The sequence below is a fragment of the Saccostrea cucullata genome, unplaced genomic scaffold (assembly GCF_032062105.1).
Source record: "Saccostrea cucullata isolate Sc308-1 unplaced genomic scaffold, CSIRO_AGI_Scuc_v1 ctg135, whole genome shotgun sequence".
NCBI lineage: Eukaryota > Metazoa > Mollusca > Bivalvia > Ostreida > Ostreidae > Saccostrea > Saccostrea cuccullata.
The window spans coordinates 385,486-412,078 of record NW_026933790.1 but is presented as its reverse complement, the minus strand read 5'-3'; the positions used below and the strand labels follow the sequence as shown (position 1 = coordinate 412,078).

Genomic DNA, 26,593 nt, shown 5'->3' with positions numbered 1-26,593 from the left:
CTAGCTATTTCTGCAAATTTGTTCCCTTTCTTTATGGGCCATGCCTACTGTACAAAAAACACATAATAAAATGAAGCAAATTGAAAGTGGAACAGGAAACTAAAGGAAAAAAAAAATGCTAAAAGTGTGTGTTCAATCAAAGAAAAAGTATAACACATGAATTTCTCAACCCAAACTTGTGCAGCAGTTTTATTTACATTTCGTAAAACAATTATTTACAACTGTTAAACAAACTCAAATTCAAGACATGAAAAAAGGGGAAATTACTTTAAAACCTATAATTTATTTACTCATAAAATAAAAAAAACAACAAAGAAATGGATACGCTAAAACAGTAGGGAATTTCTTACCCCCGCCCCCCCCCCCACCCCCCTCCTTTTCCAAAAAGCTTGACAAATGGTAGATGGAGAGGGTAGACTTCACCTTTCAACATGTTCAAGTGATCACCCCTCCCTTTTTTTACGGAATCCTTGACCCAGTTAGCTATATATCCTAACAATTAGCATACACAAGTTGTCATACTCTCAAACTATGAAGATCAATTAACTAGTCTATAGTCTTCAATGTGCTCTTAATTCGTACTTTGGCAAATTCGTACTGAATTCATATTTATCATTAATAAATTTACCATCCTTGTTGGTTATAATAGTTAGAAATGAAATACGGTAGTGCGACTTTATCAAGTCCGACCCCGTTATGGTACGACAGTGTTATAGTCCGACACTATTATAGTCCGAATTATCTATCAACGAAAAATAGGATTGGACCCCTCGGCAAAGACCGACGTTGAATCAATGTCAATTCAACTCAATTTGAATTCAATGTTGAATCAACGTTATATTTTCAACGTTGAAAAGTCAACATTGAATCAATATCAACGTCTAAACCCAACTTCAGTTAATATTCAACGTTTAAACAACGTTGTATGCCTACTGGGTTTTGTTTTATGTACTTTGATCTTAAAGATTGTTCGTTACCTCTTTTTGTTTCATACGTATAATATAAGATTTATCTGTTTTCAGAATCAATAAAAACAATATGCATTCATTTTGAATGTAAAAAGAAAACAAGAAATAAGTGTTTGATAAAATTCTTTAATTTGATTTCGATCATGAATCAGATCAATTTCCTCGGATTTCACGACCAATCCACGGAGTGAGTTAGTCTCTTCGACATCGTCTATTGCAGACATTGAAGGTATTCCCGCAGTTAGCGACGCAGTCCCGTCTCCTCCTGGAATTCAGTTTCTTACAACTTTCCTCACAGTCTCGGCGAGTGGTACTGCAGCGAACAGTGCAAATATCAGCCACCGCTGTTGACACGATTATTCCAATGACCAGCAGGGAAACTAATAGTTTGATCTTACAAGTAAGAAAGATAGTTAGTTGATAATCTTTGATGATAATTCTGATGTTTGATGGGGAAACCAAATGAAACTTATCTTATTAAATTTGAATACAGTAAAATAAATATCTTCTTATTCTAACGGTTAAATGTATATAATTAATAATTTTATTTTTGGTTTAATATGATGTCAATTTACCTAAAAACATATCTCCTTTAGAAAGCATAAATTGCAACTCAATACACTAAGATATATATTCCTAATATATTGGGATTTTTCTTTACTTACGTTCATTTTGCACTTGGTAAACAATTCAGACAAGATCTGTGATAGATAAAAATAATACCATAATAAAAAGAATCTAGGTTCTAATCTAATTATTAGATAATGATTGGTTAGGATCTCAAGAACTTATTGATAAAGTTCTGAAACTTGTTAGAATTTTAAATCTCAGTAAAAGGTGAAATACATACCTATATGCGTTGCTGGAAGGAACTGTATACTGTTCACAAAGGTGGGACTTTTATACTATACATAGATGAATTATCAGCAAACTTTGAATTGCAATCTGTCACCAATGTCGTTATTTTTATAACATCCTGTCTCCTCCTGGCTTTCAGTTTCTTACAACTGTCCTCACAGCCTCGGCGAACGGTGCTGCAGCGAACAGTGCAAACATCAGCCACCGCTGTTGACACCATCATTCCAACGACCAGCAGGAAAACCAATAGTTTGATCTGAAAATTGGTAAGCAGCCATTTTTAATGTATAATGAAGCAACCAAATCAAGTTCAGGTCATGAAATACTGTAAATTGAAATGTTTCAAATACGTTTGAGAAAAGATACATTCTTCAGATAAAAACCGAGATTTCCTGTCCGTTCGTGAACATGTGATATATGTTCATAAAGTGTTTGTTTGGATAGCACAGTCTATAGAGGATTGAATTATACTCAATAAAAATATGTTTAAAGTAGAGGTAATCGTAAAATTTCCCTTCACAAAACTTCTTTTACTTACGTTCATTTTGCTCTCAATAAGGGACAATGCCTCTAATCTGCGGAAAATATAATATTTTTTTCATGAAATGAACATTTTCTGACAGATAGCATACAAGAAGCTTAACATTACACTAAATATATGAAAAAAAGTACCTTTTGACGTTGGAAGATTTAAACTCTGTTAGAAAGATTGGGCTTTTATACTTTCTATTTATGAGTTATTAACAAACATTAAATTATGATCTGCCATCATCATCGTTAATTTTGTAACATCTCTCTTGCATTATCTGGTCATTAACTTCAGAGTTGTGGGCTAAGTTAACATAATACTAGTAACTTTGAGTTTTACATAGTTTTTGGACACAACAATACATTTCTTTCTAAAGTTGTATTTTACTCAACAGTTAAATCGGTCCTAGAATTGCTCACAAGTTGTTCAACAGAGGTTTTTACAGGAAAACCCTAGTCATTTTGATAATGTGTCTCCTCTTTCATATTAAACACATTGTCTGGCATACTTCTCAACAAAGATGTATTGTTTTTGGAGTTGAAATAGCCGTTTTCCTAAATGTTTGCCCTTTTAAAAAAAATTTCAGATGCCTTAAATACGTGACACAGTATTCAACTCAACTATATTGAAATACTATACCCGACCTATAGGGGATAAAATACAACTAAACATTATAGAGTCAATGTCTTGTTGACAAATTGTAGTTTAAGGAAATTCGATCTGAACATCTGAGCAGATTTTGGTCTGGACCTTTATTTCTAAACTCCTGCATCATTTTTGAGTTCTAATATTAAACCTGGATTCTACAATGCAAATTGAATAAAATTTTCCGTTATTTCCCGATCATGACAAGGAGCATACGACGGGTGTGACCGGTCGGCAGGGAATGTTCACTCCTCCACCTGATCCCACCTCTGATGTTTTGGAGATCCGTGTTTGCTCTGCTCCTATTTTGTGTTGTTTTATGGACTTTTGATCTTGAATACTGTTCGTTATCTCCATATATTTCATTGTTATTGTTTTATCCTTGATGTTACTATTTAGACTCAATATATTAAAATATATGAAATCACAAGTCATTTTATATATAAAATCATACACTTTCATTAACATTTACAGGGTAATATCATTGTAGTGCTTTTTGAGAGGTAATGGGAACAAATTTATCATTTCTTATTAATATTTGAATAAAATAACTTTTGTGCTACTTTTATGTCCTTTGTGTTAGGAAAATATTCTTCGTGTTACTAATACATTTTCACTGAGTTAATTTTTTTCCCCACAATTATATCGAAACCTGCAAAACAATCCTGTTGTCATCTTCTACAAAGTATATTTGAAGCCAGTGTTTTGTGCTGAGGTAAAATGATGTATGCTTTAAATTTAAATGTAAGAATTATCTAATGCTACAAACCGGTCATGGTAGCCTAATGGTAGAGCGTTCGCTTCGTGATCGCGGGAGGCCCGAGTTCGATTCTCGTTCCCGGCGACGCGTCAAACCTAAGGCGTAAACACAGGTAGTGACTGTTCCTTCGCCAAGCGCTCGGCACTAGAAGTGAAAGTCACGGGTCTTTCGGATATGATTTTAAAAACGTAGGCCCAGTGTCACAGTAGGCGTTGGCACGATAAAGAACCCTCACTGCTAAATGGCCGTGAGTGCCGAGTATAGGTCTAAATTTGAACCCCTTCACCGGCAAACGGTGACGTCTCCATATGAGTGAAAAATTCTCGAGTGGGACGCTCAATAATACACAATCAATCCATCCATCAATCAAATGTTACAATTCTTACAACTGACAACTATTCGTATGTGATCTGATAGATCTCACTTAAGAATCATCAATTTGTATTGACTGTATAATTCTTATCAAGACGTTGGCGTTATAATTCTAGAAACCTGAAATTTTTGTAAGTTATTATCTCATTGCAGCTTCTAAGTAACACTAGGGACACTTATTGTTGGCTGCATGTACTTATGTGTATTTATGTAAATAAAGAAATATATGTGATCTAAATATTTACGGAGTTGTGGTATTTGGGTTTATTACAATTGTATAAATGAACGGGTCTTTAATTTCCGGGTTATAGTTTCTAAGCACCCTCTTGTGACGACTATTAGCCTGATCCTTATCAAATTATAAAATTTGGCTCCCAAAAACGAGGTGTACAACTTTTATAGTAAATGTTAATAGAATGTTTTGTGTTTCAACATCGTTAAGGAACCTCTGATCTTTGATTGCTAAAATAAAACTTTTAAGAAATTGATATCTTAGCATCTCACCTTAATGCAATCACATCGACTCGGGTCTTTCCTTCAGAGGTCGGAAAAAACAACTTCGAAAGTTCTTAGGACATATGACACAGACTATCAATTATTTTGCTATACATTCATTTATAATGTAAAAATTGATTTTTAAAAATCCCACCGTCTCAAATTACCTGAAAACTGGCACAGAGTAAGAAGAATTAAAGTCCAAAATAATTTTCAGGCTCTCGGGAAAATTCATAGCATGCAGATTCTGCTATGGCATCGCAAATAACCCCTACCTTGTTTTTTCATTTTCTCTTCGGGGAAACGGTAAATATGGGCCTCTTAACACCCTTCCTACTACGCGTTTCAGTGCAAAATTTCCCATTATTATCAATTTTCTATTTTCTTTCAACCCCTCTCCTTTCCACCTATGCCCAAAAATAACACCATTCCACTCCATAAACATCCCAAAGAATTTTTAAGAAAAAAACTCTAGTTTTGAACTGGTACTACTTGCGTGGTCAATGAAATAGGGGTAAAATTAGAAGTCTGTAACCTTTACATAATCCGGATGTTAAAAATTTATACATCTTCCTATTTCATCAAAAACAGAATAGACGGATTAAAATTCCCTTCTATAGTATCCTGGCGTCATGGGTTTCCGATAGTCTAACAATAACCGCGGTCCTAATTTTTTTCAAGTTCAGTCAAAGATTTTCAGACTCTTTTAATTTTGAACCTTGGGCTTTTCATTAAAAATCACTGACAAAAAATTGGCATAAAGTCGACATCATATGCATTTTCTAGCTAACAGTAAAATGGATACCGTAATTGACCAATCAAAAGGAGCGTCATATGTTTCCGATAGTTTGATTCGTCGATAAAGTTCTTTACTACATAAGGTGAACAGCTAGGGCAATAATCAAAATGAAAAGTATTATATCGTAAAAATATATGAAATATATTTAATCATGTACACATAATTAATATTTATTGTATTAACATGCAATACCAGATGATGATAATGCTTGGAAAAAAGATGTTTCAGTGAGTACAATTTCTCTCCATGCGCACAAACGTTATTTAATTGCAATTACATTTTATTGTAGATGTCATTTATTCACAGCATGGACAATTTAAAAATGATGTGTTCTTCCTGACAGCACAAACAGGTGAACAGTCCTGGAGATGAACCCAGGTTCCAAATGACTCACATTGAAACCATTTGAAAAATGCAATTTCATAAAAATTTCTTGACTTTACTCACAAAATCTTACAGACTCAACACTTGTAATTTTCGCTCATCTGCAAATAAAAATTCTTACAGACACAACCCTTCTCATTTTCACTCATCTACTATTCATGTCCTTCCTCATCTGAGTTTAAATTATAATCAACTGAAATGTTGAGTGAATCAGTATAAGGTTGATGAAAGATATGGTCCAGGTTGTTAAAACTATGGTTCCTTTATCATGTTTAATTTTGGTCAGTGGTTTTTCCACAGTTTTTGCAGTTTTAGAAGATAATGTGTTGTATGATTTTTTTAAACGGCACGATATATTTTAGGTAATATCTTTACATTCAATTAAGTTAAACCGCGTACTCCACAGATAAGAGGTCTTCCAACATTTATTTCAAAGATTGTGAAAAGGGGGGATGTCGTGACATTCGAGGTTGTTTTTCTGCTTGTTGGAAAGGCCCGAGAAGTTGCGATTGACCTCAATGTTAAGCTCAATCATTTTATTGTACTAAGGATGAATTTCATACAGTTGATAACAGATAACAGGTATTTTTAAGAAAAGAGCTTTACACACCTATATATTTCAATAACAACCTCCAAAATTAGTTCTTGTGATTAAACTGAGTATATATTTAGACACTCACAGTATCATATATATAGGTAAAATTTAATTGTAATTAGGAGACTTATCTGTTTTTGGAATCCATCAATGTGATGATATTTTCGAAACAAAAAGAGAACAAGAAAACGTGTTTGAAACAATTATTTTAATTTGATTTCGATCATGAATCAGATTAATTTCCTTGGAATTTCACGACCAATCCAGGAAGTGAGTTAGTCTCTTCTACATCGTCCATTGCAGATATTGAAGGTATTCCCGCAGTTAGCGACGCAGTCCCGTCTCCTCCTGGCCTTCAGTTTCTTACAACTTTCCTCACAGCCTCGGCGAGCGGTGCTGCAGCGAACAGTGCAAATATCAGCCACCGCTGTTGACACGATCATTCCAACGACCAGCAGAGAAACCAATAATTTGATCTGAAAATTGGTAAGCAGTCATTTCTGATGTTTAGTGGAAAAACCAAATCAAGAGCAGATGATGAAATTAAAATACTGTTAATGAAATGTTTCAAATACATTTGAGAAAGGAAAATTGAGATTTCCTGAACGTTCGTGAACATTTGACATATGTTCATAAAGTGTTTATTTTGGATAGCACAATTTATAGAAGTGATCGTAAAATTTACCTTCACAAAACTTCTTTTACTTACGTTCATTTTGCTCTCAATAAGGGACAATGCCTCTAATCTGCGGAAAATATAACATTTTTTTCATGAAATGAACACTTTTTTGACAGAAAGCATACAAGAAGCTTAACATTACAGTAAACATATGAAAATACATACCTCTTGATGTTGTTCGAAGATTTACATTCTGTTAGAAAGGTTGGACTTATATACTTTCCATTTATGAGTTATTGACAAACATTAAATTATGATCTGCCATCATTGTCGTCAATTTTGTAACATCTCTCTTGCATTATCTGGTCATTAACTTCAGAGTGTGGGCTAAATTAACCTAGTAACTTTGAATTTTAGATAGTTTTTGGACACAACAATACATTTTGTTCCAAAGTATTTTACTCAACAGTTAAATCGGTCCTAGAATTGCTCTTAAATACTAGTGATTCAACAGAGGTTTTTACAGTAAAAATCTGGCTCATTTAGATATTGTCTTTTCTTTCATATTAAACACATCGTCTGGCATACTTCTCAACAAAGATGTATTCTGTTTTCAGTTGAAATAGCCGGCTTCCCTAAATGTTTGCCCTTTTAAAAAAATTTTTTCAGATGCTTAAAAATTGTCGAGAAAAACATGACATAGTCGTCAACTCAACTATATTGAAATACTATACCCAACCTGTCTGGGATTAAATATAAGTAAACTTTATGGAGAAAACTAAACTTAATGGAGTCAATGCCTTGTTGACACATTGTAGTTTAAGGAGGTTCGATCATGAGCTTCTGAGCAAATTTTGGTCTGGACAGTTATTTCTAAAATTCTGCATCAGTTTTAAGTTCTAGCATTAAATCTAGATTCTACAATGCAAATTGAATAGATTTTTCCGTTATTTCCCGATCATGACAAGGAGCACACGGCGGCTGGATCGGTCGGCAGGGGATGCTCACTCCTCCATGGTAACTGATCCCACCGTTGATGATTTGGAGGTCCGCATTTGCTCTGCTCCTGTTTTGTATTGTTTAATGGACTTTGATATTGAATACTATTCGCTATCTCCATATCCTGCATTCCATGAAAAGACGGCGGTTGAATTTGAACTACTATATATAGTACTGTTAATTTTAGATTCCTATTTTAATATGCTGGTTGAACAGACAGCTGTTTTTTGTAGTGAAATGTTGTATACTGGTTCTGAAATATCTATTTAATTATTTCTTATGAACTCTTTCAATGAAATTTGACAAAAATAGTAAATATATTCTGAAAGTCTAGAAAAAAAAAACTGGAGAGAACGGTCATAGGCAGTTATGCCTGCTGTTCAATCCATATCTATGAATGAATATATTTTAAATAAAAAAAAACTGAGCCAATTTTAACATAAAATTGACACTTTTTTGTAATACCTAATAATTTACATCATATACCTCCACTTTTGATGTTCTTTTCTGAATATTTAAGGCAACTTTGACCTATCTGCTTACAGTCAGCAAAAGTTAGAGACATTAACATATTTTTTTAGCTTATTTAATTTTCAATGCCAGAAAAATCACAACCGGTTACAAATTGCCATCCCTATTTTTTATAAAAACATTCAAATCAACAACAACAAAATCATTAACAGTTCATAGAAATGCATATCAAACACCCTGATATTCTGTCTTAAATAAATGATGAATAAATAATTGTTCATGACATTGTTTTTAGTTGCAAAATACAGTCTGTCCACTTCAGAGTAAAGCAATGATTTCGCTTCTGATACTAAAATAAGTAACAGTTCTTGATAAAAATGCAGTGTTGCAGTGTTGTGTCATACCATATAATGAATAATGGCAGCTATGATTATGCTAACGTTCTCTGAGCCACACCCCTAAAGTCAAGTACCAGATGATGCAAGAGAAATGTTACAAATTTAACATTGGTGACAGATAACTATTCAAAGTTTGCTGATAATTCATCTATGTATAATATAAAAGTCCCACCTTTCTGAACAGAATACAGTTCCTTCCAACGACGCATATCGGTATGTATTTCACGTTTCACAGAGATGTTAAAATTCTAGCAAGTTTCAGAACTTTATCAATAAGTTCTTGAGATCCTAACCAATGATCATTAAATTAGAACCTATCGGTAGATTCTTTTTATTATGGTATTATCTTTTATCTATCACAGATATTGTCTGAATCGTTTACCAAGTGCATAATGAACGTAAGTAAAAATAAAAATTTTCAGTAAAATAGATTTTTGGTTCCCTTCGTTGCAATTTATACCTTTCAAAGGAGATACGGGTTTTTCTTATCAGTAAATTGACATCCTATTGCAGTTGAATTAAAAATCCTTACCATCGAATTACATGTATGACTAATGTACATTTAACTGTTAGAATAAGATTGTTCATTTAACTGCATTCACATTTAATTAAATGAGCTTTCATATGGTTTCTCCATCTGACACAAGAAATGTATAAAATATTATCTGACTTACTTTCTTCTATACCTTTAAGATCAAACTATTGGTTTGTCTGCTGGTCATTGGAATGATCGTATCAACAGCGGTTTCTGATAATTGTACAAATCGCTGCAATATCGCTCGCCGAAACTGTCAGAAAAAATGTGAAAAATTGAGTTCTAGTAAGAGGAGACGGGAATGCACCGCTACCTGCGAGAATACCGTCACAACCTGCAATAGACGATGTCGAAGAAACTGATTTAAGTCATTTCCAGCATAGATTGTTTGATTCTAAGAAAGAATGATTTGTGTTTGTTTGGGAATCAAATAAAAACAGATGCTTCTAATGAAAATGTCATGCTTTCTTTTTACAATCAGAGAGTTTACAAAACCCTGCCCTCAAACTAGAATATTAAAAGCTCTGTAATATTAATTTACTTGTAAATATCCTGCCTTCTTTTAAAAATCGTTAATACTCAGAAAGTAAGCTCGTCCTACCGAATCACCTGGGTGGAAAACTCCATATTTAGATAAATGTGAAATATTTTTTTCTATACATTGGGGAATTTGATGATGAAAAAGCTAAAGTCACTCAATTGTCATATAGATTACTTCTAAGAAGCTGTTAGATTAGCAATGTAAGGAAGCCGACTGGGGTTTTATTGTGCGAAAACTCGATAGCGAAACTCTTAATTTTTTAAAATATCTTACTTACATTGACTTCAATGTACATGCCAAGTTTGAGAAAAATCTACCATCCAGGTATTTAAAAGGACCGTCTCAAAATACAGGTACATCTACTATAAAGGAAACTCCCGATGTTTCGCAATTTAAAGCAAATTATACGAAAACTACAATAGACTTTTTGCTCAGATTATAATTTATGATGAGTAATACTATATTATACATTATATGTAAGAAACACAAAATTCTATACTGTCTAGTTTTACGACGTCAATCTACCTATCAGTTAAAATATCCTTTTAAAAATCGGTCATAAAAATTGTAATTGAATTTTTCAACCTGTAATTTCTCAATATTGTTAAATTTGTTAATTACGCTCGTAAGTGAAAAAAGTTGCTATAAAACAGTAAATGCGCTTCATTTTACTATAGTGCGTGAAGTGTTGCGCAATGGAAACTCGAGTCGGCCCCCTTAATGACAATTTAAATCGAAAGTCGAATTCTCTAGAGAATCTAAAATATGTATCGTTAATTCAGTGTTAGAAGTACCAATTAGCCAACCTATTTTTATATTTATATGAAGCAGAAATTTTTCAAAATCTTGCTTTAACTTCAAATTTTCAATCGTCAACTTTCCTCATTTATGAATCAATACACCCTTACCATCTGCAAATGGGGTTTGATTCTATAAGCAAAAGCTACCTTGAACGAACTTTTTCTTAAACGGGGTTAATTATTGACAAACAAGTTGATGAAACAAGAATAACGACCGTCCCCTTTAAAGTCATCATTTCGCAATTTCTACGGTCGATTAAATGAGATTGTCAACAAATACAATTATCAATCTATCATGTCGACTTGATAAATATGATAAATATGATAGTGAACTTGAAATTTAAAAAAACACCACAGAGTCTGCTACATCTGTTTAATATTTAGATGTTTCACTGTCTATAAATGATAACTATAGAACATTTAACTTCTAAATGTATGACAAATTATACTAGATGATTTCAGCTTTTTCATCGTCAGTTTTTCTTATTGACGTCGTAACAATCACATGCATATGATGTTCATCTCTACCACATTAATTACTACTAATGCCATGCTCTGCAAAATTGTTGATACCCTTTGTTATCAACTTATTTGTCAATAATATACCTCATTTTAAAAGTCAACTTTATAAGAAAAATATGTAACGACAGATGCCAGTGAAAGGAAAGTAAATATCCCCGACGTCTTTTTCTCAAGAAATAACACGCATTCCAAATTGTTTATTATATTACATAATATATAATGCTAATTATTTTGCTAGCCAATCAATATACTTGTATTCGATCGGGTCTTATTCAATATGCAAGTTTCGAGATTATCTCCCTTGGTGCGCTCTTTCGGTGAGGAGGGGAGTTTCGTTGTCGCGTAAACAGGTGGGACAGATTTTATATTGGATATATTGCATCATCGATATACTAGTTTATCATAACTACATGATTGTCAGGATGCACTATACAACTTGAGAATAACCGAATTAATGTAAAGGCGTCATTTTTTAAAGCAAAAAAAAAAAATCGAACAAAAAAAAGAAAATGTTAGGGGATGTGAAACTTTTCAGACGAGGTAATACGAGGGTTGATCCAAAAGTTCGTGGAATTTGTTCACATTCTATTTATTTTTCAGTGGAATTGGTTGAAAATTACAAATGAAATTATAGACACTTGATGAATATTCTAAATTAAAAAACATTTTAAATATCTTGGATAGTAACTTTATGGCAGTTGCCATAGAAACGGTTGTTTGGATAGGCGGGGGAGACATTAACGCGTTTATTATCATTTTAATTCTTAATACGTGAAATAAGAATTAAACCGCCCTATGTGGTATATAAAACGAAAATTATGTTATTATTACGATTGTTTGATCTTTTATAAACCTTTGTGTGAGAGTTTTACCGATTTTACTGGATATTTAATTTATAAGTTGATGATTTATTGTTCATCTTTAAGTTGTTAGATAACGTCAAATTTCGGTCAAGTCACACGTTTTGTGAAAATCCCGGGATCACTCTATCTTAAACGCGTATATTATTGACATAGGCTTGGGAAAAATGCATTTAGTTACTTGTTTTCTAGTGGCATAAGAAATTTAAGAAAAATAGAACTTCCATGGACGTTGATAAAAGGTGTGGTCACTTTTTAGAGGCTCTTTTTCAGTACGTATCTCCCTAGACAAATTAAAAGCGTTAATGGGCGTTGTCGGCTGCCATACTGTTCTCGACATTGCTACTGAAATTGGAACATCATATGCAAAGATGGGTAGTATTTTGAAATATGAGTAAAAAATGAAGATAAGTTGGTGCGAGAGGATACCCAGGCTTTTCTTAAGAAAAAAAATTGGAGAAAAGGCAGCATTTTGTAGAATTACCTATTATAATTGGACATTTGGGCGAGATGCTTCTATAACGTGACGTGACATATCTAACGACGTTACGTCGAAGTCTCCCCCGGGTTTCCCAACTATCCATTTTCAGAAATCTCGTGTGACCTTATTGGTAATTGGAAAGTTGTGAAATTTTCCAATATTGTTGCATTATGACTATATATTATGAATATGCCTGTTGATTGATTTTATCAAATCACGATAAAATTTTAGAAAGAAATTCCACGAACTTTGGGATCAACCCTCGTAGATATGGACCTCTAATAAATACGGTACACATGCATCTGATCATTGCACGTCGGCAAACTAAATGACACATTGAATTTTTTCCGTATTGTAACTTCAAAAAACCCACTAATTTTTTAGAAAATGTTTATACAATCAAGAAAATCGGTTACTTTATAAAGACTACATGACGTTTCTTCCGTTTTCAAGTACCTATAATTTAAAGTAGATTTGTAAATATGCTTAGTTATTATTATACAAGGAGAGGGTGTACATAGGCATTGCCTGTTGCCCAATCCTGATTGAATTACTCAATATATGTTTAAAGTAAATATGCTTAGTTGAGCTTAATAAAATCATCAAATGCATCACTGCTTAACATTAATATATTTCTATAACATTTAATAAATTTTAAAATCCGTAATTATCGTTCATTTATTTATGCACGTTTGTATATAGAAACAACCTGTCCCACCTCCATGCTGGAATGGATACTTTTTGCGCCTCTATCGTAGGAGAGTTATACAATCTCGAAACTCGCGTATTCAATTCAATTTATTCACTCAAAACCATGTAAATGGTACATAAAGTATGAAAACATATAAAACATATATACATATAATACAGTGGGTCAAGCAGAAGGTGATAACAATGCTATTAATTTTAGAGATAAATGTACATAATTGTTTCAAAGAATCAACATCAATTTGGCACATGACTTCACAAAACTTAATAATATTTGGTTTAGAGCAAAATTTTTGGTTCAAATAAACTTTCCTTAGTTGGTTTAAAGCACTACATTCTAAAATATAATGATACTCACCTCCTATCTGGTTACAACTGCATAAACTAGAAACTCTTTCATTTCTTTGAGTACCATTCCATCTACCTGTTTCAATTGGAAGGAAACTTAATAAAAGTTTTTCTAAATTTAAATGATGTGTTAAATATTTTTCGCACTCAAAATTGGTTTTAAAAATTCTATAATTTAAACTTTTTGAAGATTCTTGGACTTCACTATTCCACTTTTGAATATATTGATCTTTTAATCTTTGTTTGACTGTAGCAGTTATCCATTCTACATTATAAAAATATTGTTCGCGCTCATACCATATATTTGATAAACCACATCTATCAAAAATCTTTTATACAAATGAAATCCATGAGTTTTTAATTTCATCTTTATCATGCTGTTTACGTAAATACACATATACTATTCTACACAATTTATTTTCTTTTCCATTCACAAGTTTTGCCCAATACTGAGTATTTTATCATTCTTGAGTAAATATTAATGTGTAATGGAAACCTTCCAGTTTCTCCATAAATCATATTTCTTGGAGTGCTACTTTTCAAATTCAATATATGTTTTAAATAACGTAAATGTAGTCGTTCATTAATATCAATATTTCCATAACCCCATATTTCACAGCCATATGACAATGCTGGTAAAATTACTAAATATCAAACAAATCCAATTGACATTCGAAGGGGATATTAAACTGCCTAATTTTATGTATCACAACATACATTGCCTTTTGTGCTTGTTCGCATAGGTGTTTTCTTGCTTTACATAATGAGCCTGTACGAGAAAATACAATCCCCAAATAATTAAAATTCTTGACTACTTCTATGACACTGCCATTATCTGTAAAAATATTCTTTGGCTCTCTACCCTTTGAAGAAATAAGTATCTTTGTTTTCTTAATATTTACACATAATTTCCATTTTTCACAATATTTGCAAAATTCATTTAATGCTCTCTGAAGATCTTCAGCAGTTTCCGCAATCTTATGAATTCAAAAAATAAAAGGAAAGAATGTTATTACAGGCATATAAAAAGTTTTGGGCCTAGATTTAAATGTAAATGATATTTCAATCATGAACTAATATCTAATCAATATCTATCAAAATTCATATAACTTCTAAAAAAAAAATTAAACAACAAAATATCCTTTGTTATACTTTATTCAATTTTTAGCTGGAATCAAAACCATATTTTGAGATATCACAGTATGCAACTTTGATATTCATACAAATTTATACAACATCACTTGACTAATTGATTTAGTATGTTCTCGTGCAAGAAAGCAAGTGAAACTACCCTTCTTGAACTTAATACACACAGGAGTATCTATATCTTTCAAAATTCTTATCAAAGAACCAGACATAGATAGTATATGTATGTTATTGCTCTTTTTTCCAACTACATAGACATTAGAGCTAGGGTCTTTATCAAGCCCATAAGGACCCTGTAGTTCAGGGTGTGTGTACCTCCAAGCTCTTTCTCCCGGTACATTCAAACGAAGAGTTGATACAGAATCAGAGGAGAAATCAGTGAAAACAATCAATTCATTACTAATGCTAGTCAGGTATCGCAATCCTTTTGTTTTATGCTGGTAGACTACTTCTGGAGTACCCTCTCCATTTTTATTCCTTTTTATAATGAGAGACTTCTCAGACACAACATAAATATTTTCCCCAACAACGGTGATTCCTAAGCAAGATTTTCCAACATTCAGTGACCCCAAAGGTCGAAAATTGTTTTCTGAAAATCTCTGGACACGTGTTACTTGATCATCGCGCTGGGTAACGTAAAATGTGCCGTTGTCTGCTTCCATGTCCCATGGATGAGGTCCAACATTGAAAGCTATCTCGGGCTTATACTCTAAACTTGTTTCCAAAAGAATGACACAGTGTGATTTTCCATAATCTGTGCACAAAATATTGCCACTGGAAGTAAATGTGCAACCCTTCACTTTGTTAAACATATAACTTTCTGAAATAAGTAAAAATTTAGCTTTTTTGATGTTTGTTGTTTCACATATTTTTCTTGAAGATTCCAACAGCGTAATATTCCCAAGTTTCAGTATTTTTTTATACTCATTAGATAGCTTTGATGACATGGTGAATGATGTTTCATTTATTTGATATTTTGCTAACAGATCAATCTTTTCTTGTACCATGTTGCAGACTTGAACAAATTTTAAGGCATTGTAATTACCTTTGTCATTTAATGACACAAGGAGTTTCAACAAATATTCTAAAGAAGTCATTTCGGTCGGTAATGTCAAGTTTTCCTCTCTCCAACTTCTGCACTGCATCTTTCCTTTTCTTTGCAATCTCATTGAGATAATCTTCCATCAACTTATTCAGATGACAAATTATTTCTTGTTGGAAATGCTGTGCTTCTTTGGTAATTCTGTCAGACATCTCATCAACACTATAGCATTTTCTTCTTCATTCTTTTTAGCTTCTCCTAATTCATTTTTTATTCTTTTGATGTCATATAATAATGCTTCTATAAAACCTCGTCTTTTAAGATTTTCTGCAGCCTCTTCAAAGGTGATAAGTTCGTCACATTTTTTATGTTCTGAGCTAATGCACACTGCGCAACAGAGCGTATCATGATCATTACAGTACAACTCTATATATCTTCCTTCATGTTTGTCACAAAAAGTTGTGTCATTATTTTCATCTATATTATGTGACCCTATTTCAGAGATCAAACATATTTCATGATTCTGACTGGCTAAATTTCTGCGATGATATTTTGCGCAAAGTTTGCAAAGGGTTTCCTTACATGTAATACAGTAATCGGTTGCTTCTTCGTCTTCGTTTTCCCTTCTACAAGCCCAGCAGGTTGTAAAAGCTTCACTCTCTTCTGTTAACTGAGCCAGTATAGTACTTACAGGAAATCTTTCTGCCCAGTGATCCGAATCATCTGGTTGTCCCGGAGAAGGAACAAATTCACGACACAACGGACAAGAAAATCCCAAAGGTACATCTTTTTGTTCACAAGTTGACAAAATGTGAGAACTTAAGCATTGGTGACAAAATGAATGAGAGCATGGCAGACATCTTGGGACTTTGAACGGTGCCAAACAAATGGAGCACAATTTAAGGTCTAAAAATTTTGACTGCGTGTAAGCCGAGGCCATGTCTTGTCTATATGTTATTAGTAATCCGTTTTGTCAGTTTCATTAGTCTTTGTGGCAACAGGAAGTCGCTATAATACCCTTGTCTTTCTTTCGATAATAATAATTTCACGAAGAAATATCGAAAGTAAACTGATGAAATGTCAAACCCGATGCATTTGAAGTAATCGGAAATGATAGTCAATGCAGAGGCGTCGGAAATGGGGGTGGTTAGAATTTTCTTTTTATCTTACACTTTTAATTTGCTTCTGCCGCTAATGCATTGTTTAGAAATGTGGTTTTCACCCCTAATATAATGTTTAAAAATTAAACTTGTTAATCAAGGAATCACTGTCTAATTATGAGAGTATGCCAGGGCATCAACAATAGTGGGAAACATGGGATAATTTGCATAACGGGCGAAGCCCGTTATGCTTTAATTATCCCATGTTTCCCACTATTGTTGATGTCCCTGGCATACTCTCATAACTAGACAGTGATTCCTTATATTTTCATTTCATTGTGAAATAAAATGGTAGATTTAGACTTTAAAAATGTAGGCATAGACTTTTACACGAGGACTTCCATGCCAATTTCAGTAGTCCTCGCCCAATGACGTCAAACACCTAGGCAGCCGCACGAGATTTACATGCACATTTTGCCTCCTTAGCGTCAGACATAGAGACAGATGCGCACGAGATTTGCATGCATTTTAGGCCTCCTTAGCTGCTGACCTATCGACCTGCCTAATTTACATTCCGGCAGAATTATCAAGAAATAAACTCCGACAACTTTCAAAGAGTTATCGCAGAGAAAAAAATTAGAAATGGAAATATTTCCCTTTTTACGCATTCATGAATTTGGAATATTTACAATCTGTTAAATCTATTTTTAGTAAAATCCAAGTCGATATATGAGGACTGCATTGAACTGAATATATTGTTTGATGTCATTTACTTATTGTATTTTATTTCTTATAGGGCCGATATTTTCAATTTATTGTTTACATGTGGAACGAGATCCCGGCAATAAAGATTGTTAATTTACATTCCGGCAGAATTATCAAGAAATAAACTCCGACAACTTTCAAAGAGTTATCGCAGAGAAAAAAATTAGAAATGGAAATATTTCCCTTTTTACGCATTCATGAATTTGGAATATTTACAATCTGTTAAATCTATTTTTAGTAAAATCCAAGTCGATATATGAGGACTGCATTGAACTGAATATATTGTTTGATGTCATTTACTTATTGTATTTTATTTCTTATTGGGCCGATATTTTCAATTTATTGTTTACATGTGGAACGAGTACTAAAATCGGGCTTTGCAATGTCATATTTACTTGTATAGTCATCATCCTTCTTTTCATGGTATTCACTAAGAAAAAGGAGTCCAAAACTTGTTTTTTTTTTATTTGCAATGACTCAGACATTGATAACTTGATTAAGACTTAATTGATAATCTAGGATCCGCTCCAGGGTGTTGGTTTTTCACACCTTCTCTTACACCGTGTGAAGGTCGTCTCACATCTGTTGCTGCACTCCCGTTTCTTGGCGAAGCTTAGGTTTTTACATCCTCGCTGGCAGACCGTGCGATCAGAAGCACAGCGCGCGTTACACATGCCCTGGGCTGTCGCAGTGTACATGATCATTCCAATCACCAAGAGTGTCACCAGCAGCGTTCCCTGCAATAATTCAAAGTTTGAACAATCTTAATTAAGCTACAGAAATTCGAAATTTTGTTATGTAATGAAGGATATGGAGATAACGATCAGTATTCGATATCAAAGTCCATAAAATGACGTTGAGCAGGTCCATTAAAAGTTAAAGAAGTTAAAGATAAGAAGTTCCTTGGCCAAAAGAATCGGTACCTAGGGAATGGGGCAAGGAGGCGTGAATATTTTCTTCCCTTGAGTCATTTCAGTCCAAGTATACAGTTTTATGAAACATATGGAGATAACAAACAGTATTCCAGATCAAAAGTCCATAACACAATACAAAATAGGAGCAGAGCAAACACGGGCCTCCAAAACATTAGAGGTGGGATCAGGTGTCATAGAGGAGTGAGCATTCCCAGCCGACCCGCCTTTTGCTCTTTGTCATGATCGGGAAATAACCGAAAAAATCCGTCGTCAATTCAGTGTATAAATAATGGACTAACAATTAGTATGTAAAACGTCAGTCAGCATTTGAATCAATAATAAATTGTATTTATTGACAAGTTCATTGTATTGACCACAGAACTTACGAAATGACGACTTTAAACGAGACTGCTGAAATTCTTGTTTTATCAACTTGTTTGTCAATAATTTAGCTCGTTGTAGAAATTGTTCATACATAGGGCATGTTCTTGCGTATCGAATCAACTGAGATATGTAAACTCCGTATGCAGGCGACGAAGGTATACTGCTGCATAAGTAAGGGAAGTTGACGGTAGAAAAGTTAAAGTCATCACATTTATCATAGAGCTTGGTTATTAGATTACCATTAAGGTCTTTTTCAAGTAAAATATCTAAATATGAAACAGATGTGTCAGACTCTGTGGTATCTTTTATCTCAAGCTCACCAGGATATATCGTATCGACATAAGAATGGAAATTACCGTTGTTAATTGACAGTACGTCGTATATATATTTAAATGTCGAGTTGAAGGCCACAGCAAGTTTTTTCTTCTTTTCACGCATTAGATTTTGAACCAATTCTGCTCCACATGAATACAAAAATAGGTCTGCTAATAACGGGGCGCAATTGGTAACCATGGAAATTCCATAGATTGTTGGAAGACCTGGTCTCCAAAAACAATATAGTTATTGTCAATCAGAAACCCAAGCATCTTTTTGATGTCGACTTCAGAGTATATGTACTTGAGTGTACAATTAGAATGCTTTTTAATAAAATAATTTTGCAAATGACCAATGACAAGGTAAGTAGATTTTCGAGTTGAAGAAGCAGCTGTCAATGATATCGAAAAGCCTGGACTTAAAATATATCGTGGGGAATAGTTGTGTATAAAGTTGAAAAGTCGTAATTTTTTAGGCTGTTGATTTTGGTAAAAGTCTTGATTTCAAATTGTCCAAAAGTTCCTTGGAAATTTTAAGTATCCACATCATATTTACACCACTTCTTGAATAAGTTGTTGCACAGTACTCTTGAAGTTTCTCCTTCACTACTGTTAATATCTTAGTGAGGAGTAAAGAAAGAGGCTTGGTTGAACATTTACTGCAACCTGCTATATATCTTTGTTTGTAGGGATTCTTATGAAGTTTCGGAATCCAGTATATATATTGTAGTTCAAATTCATTTTGGTTCTGTGGGATATTAAAAATATTCAAAACTGACATATGATTTTGAAGAATTTCTTCCTTAGAAAGGGAAGTATGAGTATAAGTGGGATTACCACTTGTAGAATTAAATCCAAGTTCTTCTAAAAGACAATTTATATAATGAGCCTTACAAACAAAGAAAATATTGTTACCTGCTTTGTCAGCGGGGACCAGAAGTACGGATCATGTAATCTATCTAAATCTTTTTTTACTTCTGGATTATTGAATACAGTTGAAGGATCGGGGCTAATAACAATAGAATGATACTGTGAGATCACTATTTATCGAGGTGATTAATTTTCATTGTTTTCGAGGTATCGAGAGACCCACGAAATTATGACACCAAAAAAATGTAAAATTGCATATGCAAAACCACTGAACATTTTAGGACCACGAAATCAAATCCGCACAAACCAATACTAGTATTTTTTTCCTTTTTTCGTGTAGGAATAATTCACGCTAGGTTATGCGGTCAAAATTCCTCCAAGAAAATTTTCACCGAGTTCTAAATATTAAATAAGGACATTATATAAAAGCAATCTTAGTATCCGCGAAATTTTAATCCGTGGAAAAGTAAGAATACTGTACTTTTTATTGGGATTTGCTCCCTACAATTTTGAAATAGCTTATAGCCTGAATCTTCTTCAAATTTCAATATATGACGCACGCACGGGTACTGGAAGTTAATCAAAAGAAAAAGGTGAAGATATCGTCCAATGATTGATCTCAAAAAATATATGTGGAGAGGACATAAACACAGACCCCTGATAGTCCCAAAGGCGGAATCGGGTGCTTAGGAGAAGTAAGCAACCCCTGTCAACCGGTCACATCATGCGCTTATGTATTGATCATGTAGAAGAAACATTCCGAAAGGAAAAAGAGAACTAGCAATTAATATGAAACAAATCAGTCAAAATACGATTCAATGAAAAGCTATATTTGCTAACAAAGTCATTAAAACGACCAAAGAATTTACGAAATACTGAATTAAAACGAGGTTGTTGAAATCCTTTATCCCTCGAATATGTTGGGAGATGTAAACACCATATGCAGATTATTTAAGGAATCACTGTCTAGTTAGTAAAGTATGCCTGGGCATCAACAATAGTTGGAAATATGAGATAATTTGCATGACGGGCGAAGCCCATTATGCATGAATTATTGTGAAATAACATTGTAAATTTAGATTTTAAAAATGTAGACTAATAAATTTAAATTATGTGAAGCCTCCCATGTCAATTTCATTATTCCCTGCCCAGTGACCTCAAACTTAATGACAGCCGCACGAGATTTACATCCATATTAGGCCTCCTTAGTTGCTTGGGGAAATTTCCATTCCGGTAGAATGATTAAGAAATCAACTCTAGTAACTTTCATAGAGTTATCACAAAGAAAACAAATAAAAATGGAAATAATGCGGGATATTACAACTGAGGATTTAAAAATCATAGTTTTTATCATACAGTTTAGATGTTGGGACTTATCGTCTTTAGTCATTAAAACATCCAGATATGAAACAGTTGTGGCAAACTCTGTGGTGTCTTTAACTTCAAGTTCACAGGGATATACATGTATATAATTGATAATGCATTACTGTAAATCACTTTTTATTCGCGAGAACTTTATTTTCGCGTAATTACGCGAGACGGTATGCTCGCGAAAATTTCATTCTCGCGTATAATAGAATTCCTTAAGATTATATAGAGCAATGACAACAATTCGTGAAAGTTTTGTCTCGTTAATAAAGAGTCAATGATTATCTCGCGAAAATAAGGTGTCGCGAAAATTACGTAATCTACAGTATTGTCAGTATATCTGAATGTCGAGTTGAAGGACATATAGAGGTTTTCGAAAAGAGGTCGGCTATTACAAGTACAATTGTTGCATATCATATGCGCAGTTAAATAAAATATATATATATACATGCACACATACTCTCTTGTTGGAGAAACATTTACTGAAGATGAACCAGTTCCCATGGATGCACTTTACTATCCAGTACAAAAACTTACCTTCATACTTCAGCTTTTACTCAATATCAAATCCTAGATCTGTAACAAATTCAAAATAAAACTGATGTCAGCAAATATTTAAATATTTGATTATGTGAAAATACCGAAAATCATTGCCAGATTCGTGAAAATAATATTTTTGCCGTTTGGGGGAGAATAATTCGACATACCTGAAGGTTCTGGGTTGGATTTGTCGTTTTCTGGTCCGAGTGCCAGGACTTATATACTGTTCAGTGATGAGTTATAGTCCAATTCAGTCATTATTTGTCATGGTTAATTATGACTTTGTAACATCCCTCTTGCATTAACCGGTCATTGTCGAGAAATAAATTATATTTCATTTCTATCCATGTTGATACATGTACATGCATGTACATGTACCTTCAATTTTAAAAATATTACCATTGATAACATTTTTCACAACACTCCTCGTTAAACACTGCAGGACCATTACTGGAGTGCACAGAAAAATCAGGAAATTTTGCAGTTCTCTTTGAAAGTGAGAAGATTCCGATTATATTATCAAATTATAGAAGCCACGTCAAGTTACTGATTTCAAATCTTTCATCTTTTGTTTTACTCAAAGAAGCATAGTCAGTGTCGAAAAGTATTTTTAAAAAACCTTCATGATTGGCGTTCGTTATAACGATGTTCAAAGTTCTATTAACTAAAACAGCGCCTCTAGTCATTCAAAAAAAAATCAAGAAATCATAATACATGTACCTTGAATAACAATTTCAAATCTAAGAAAATTCAAAGAAAAGATATATCAAAACATCTCAATTAACATCAAGATCTTTTTTTAAGGTTCATTCTTACTCTTTTTTAAAAATTGTTCATTAAGTTACAAGGCCGTTCTCGTCAATATTTGCACTGCAAGGTATGCTAAATTACAACATGTCATATTGTACATTTTTTGTATTTACTGCCACCCGGTAAATTCAAAATTTACAACATGACACATATAGTAAATGCAAACTTTTTGCACTCTCATAAATAATAATAAATTTAGGGATTATTTCTTAGGTATTGGACGAGTTCTATGTTTCAAGTGTCACAGACAGGTTAATGAGGCGGTGTCAGATATTGATAAATGAAGAGACAGTCCATCAATTTTAGTTTTGAAACAATGCCGAGCTGATATACGGCGGGGGCACAAGGCCCAAATCATACTCACACGAAAATCATTTAAGTGTGTAACATTTCGTTATCATAAACCTCCAAACAATAATCACACGAGACGTTCTCGGGTGCGTAACATTTCATCACTTTTAACCTCCAAACAGTACTCACATGAGATGTTCTCAGGTGTGTAACATTTCGTCACTTTTCATCCCAAAACAGTAATTACATGAGACGTTCTCAGGTGTGTAACATTTCGTCACTTTTAACCCCCAAACAGTACTCACATGAGACGTTCTCAGGTGTGTAACATTTCGTCACTATTAACCTCCAAACAGTACTCACATGAGACGTTCTCAGGTGTAAAACATTTCGTCACTATAAACCTCCAAACAGTACTCACATGAGACGTTCTCAGGTGGGTAACATTTTGTCATTATTAACCTCCAAACAGTACTCACATGAGATGTTCTCAGGTGTGAAACATTTCGTCACTATTAACGCCCAAACAGTATTTACATGATACGTTCTCAGGTGCGTAGCATTTCGTCATTATTAACTTCCAACCAGTACTCACCACTCTCTACCATCGGCTCGTGTCTGAGAGAGGAACGAACGACAACTCTGTATGGGAGATTGAATACTCACATGAGACGTTCTCAGGTGTGTAACATTTCGTCTCTTTTAACCCCCAAACAGTACTCACATGGGACGTTCTCAGGTGTGTAACATTTCGTCACTATTAACCCCCAAACAGTACTCACATGAGACGTTCTCAGGTGTATAACATTTCGTCATTTTTAACCTCCGAAAATAATTCACATGAGACGTTCTCAGGTGCGTAACATTTCGTCATTATTAACCTACAAACATTATTCACATGGGACGTTTTCAGGTGTGTAACATTTCGTCACTATTAATTCCCAAATAGTACTCACATGAGACGTTTTCAGGTGTGTAACATTTCGTCACTTTTAACCCCAAAACAGTACTCACATGGGACGTTCTCAGGTGTGTAACATTTCGTCACTATTAATTCCCAAATAGTACTCACATGAGACGTTTTCAGGTGTGTAACATTTCGTCACTTTTAACCTCCAAAGTACTCACATGAGATGTTCTCAGGTGTGTAACATTTCGTCACTATTAACCCCCAAACAGTATTTACATAATACGTTCTCAGGTGCGTAACATTTCGTCATTATTACCTTCCAAACATTACTCACATGGGACGTTCTCAGGTGTGTAACATTTCGTCACTATTAACCCCCAAACAGTACTCACATGAGACTTTCTCAGGTGTATAACATTTCGTCATTTTTAACCTCCGAAAATAATTCACATGAGACGTTCTCAGGTGTGTAACATTTCGTCTTTATTAATAATGATTAAATTTTACACAGTCGAGAACGTATCATGTGAGTACTGTTTGGGGGTTAATAACGACGAAATGTTACATACCTGAGATCGTCTCATTTGAGTATTGTTTTATTTTATCACTATTAACCTCCAAACAGTATTCATGAGATATTTTTGTGAAAAAGTGTCGAACAAGCCCCTGGATTGAATAAGGTGTAACTGTAAGGTTATGCCTACAATTGCATGTGGTATTTTGTTATTTTTAAGTAAACAAGGTAAGATTAATGCAAAAATTAGAAAATATTTTAATATTGTATTTACCTTCCCTAGTTAATACAAAGTTTTTACCTTCCCTAGTTAATACAAAGTTTTTACCTTCCCTAGTTAATACAAAGTTGACATGATAACTCGAACCCTCTCGTTTCCAGATAAGATATCTTAATCAAATTTTCATAGTTTAATCATTTTTTTTTCAAAAATTACAGTATAAGTATAATCTTTCACACATTTGATTCCCTATAAGTTCTTTGAATTACTTATTCATCAATAACAATATTTTTGTATTACTTGTATATAATATTTTGTATCTTGAGTGTGTTAGTGTGATGAAATATATGGAGATAACGAACAGAACTCAAGCTCAAAAGTCCATAAAACATTACAAAATAGGAGAAGAGCAAACTCCAACCTCCAAAGCATCAGAGATCAGATCAGATGTCATGGAGGAGTAAGCATCCCCTACCAATCAGTCACAACCACCGTGTGCTCCTTGTCATGATCGGGAAATGACGGAAAAACCCGGTGTCAATTCAGTGTATAAATAATGATAAACCCTGTACACAGGTGATGAAGGTATATTGCTGCAAAAATAGGGCAAGTTAATGACTGAAAAGTTAGTCATCACCTTTCCTTGTCTTTAGCCCTATTCTTTAGTGGACATTTTTAAAACTGAACTCATTTTTAGGGATAATCTCTTCTGATCTTTCAGAACTAAAAAAATTATAGCACTAACGCAGAATGTAATTAATCCTTTTTTTATTTGCAAAACAACATTTCAGATAACCCTCCATAATATTTTAATATCAACATCTTCAATCTAAAATATATATATAAGAATGTAACTCTGGAGAAGCTATATTATCTAAATACAAAACAAAATCTGGAAAATAATCTAAGCTATCCAGTTTTTTCCCTAATCTTAAAACAAAAAATCATATCTGATCCATAAAAGATGTTTATTTGAAGAAAATACATAAAACTGCAGTCTAACGATTGAAAAAATATGAAAACTAAAAAGTAAACATGGAAATATTTAAGGAGTAATTCATATAGTAAAAGCATGGAAAAATACCTTTGCGTACCAGTGCTTTTAAAAAGTTTCAATTTCAGTTGTTAATACACAATCCTAATATTGTGGAAATAACCCCAATGATTATTAATGTTCTTGTTTCTTATTAGCATAATTAATAACAACACCCCTCCCCCATTTACATTTCAAGTAATTACATGTATGAAAAGACACAATTAGAAATGAAAGAGAGCAAATGTTTTCTGTCATGTTCAGTGATGTGTGCAGTGTTAGCAAACCATACATCTGGTTAAACCAAAATATTACCTATAATAGAGATTATGTCCATGTTTATTAACACAAGTGTTCATTTTCAGATTATGAAGAATCTGAATGTCATAGTTAATGAATATTCAGAATTGTCATGTATGTTTAATTCATTGAACTATCGTTAGTTAAAGTTTTAAAATTAAAATATTTCAAGGAAAAAAGCATTGCAAATGTGTCTTTAAATATCAAAAATGAAACAACAACTAGAAAACTGACCAGTCAGCAAGGGCCCCGCCATGTAGAATTAATAGGGTGCAGCTTACGGAATGATTGAAAAATGTACAAAGAATAAGCAACAGCAACTGTATTCTTAAAATTTCAAGATAATTCCTGAATATTCAAAAACCTGAAAATAATATCCTTGTAT

At 33.4% G+C, this 26,593-nt stretch overlaps 1 protein-coding gene and 1 long non-coding RNA gene across 2 annotated transcripts; one reads left to right on the top strand and one right to left on the bottom strand.

Annotated features, from left to right (window-relative positions):
* Nucleotides 1–1,120: 1,120 nt before the first annotated feature.
* LOC134239366 (uncharacterized) lies at nt 1,121–9,863 on the top strand. Its single transcript, XR_009986211.1, has 5 exons — nt 1,121–1,368; nt 1,966–2,092; nt 6,709–6,891; nt 9,255–9,290; nt 9,586–9,863. It is a non-coding gene; the product is annotated as an uncharacterized LOC134239366 (long non-coding RNA).
* A 4,969-nt stretch (nt 9,864–14,832) lies between these two features.
* LOC134239371 (E3 ubiquitin-protein ligase Midline-1-like) lies at nt 14,833–16,882 on the bottom strand. The gene is made up of 2 exons (XM_062721550.1): nt 16,042–16,882; nt 14,833–16,011 (listed from the first exon to the last, which is right to left on the bottom strand). Exons 1-2 carry the CDS (start codon nt 16,813–16,815, stop codon nt 14,905–14,907), a joined length of 1,881 nt encoding a protein of 626 aa, XP_062577534.1. The 5' UTR covers nt 16,816–16,882; the 3' UTR covers nt 14,833–14,904.
* Nucleotides 16,883–26,593: the final 9,711 nt, after the last annotated feature.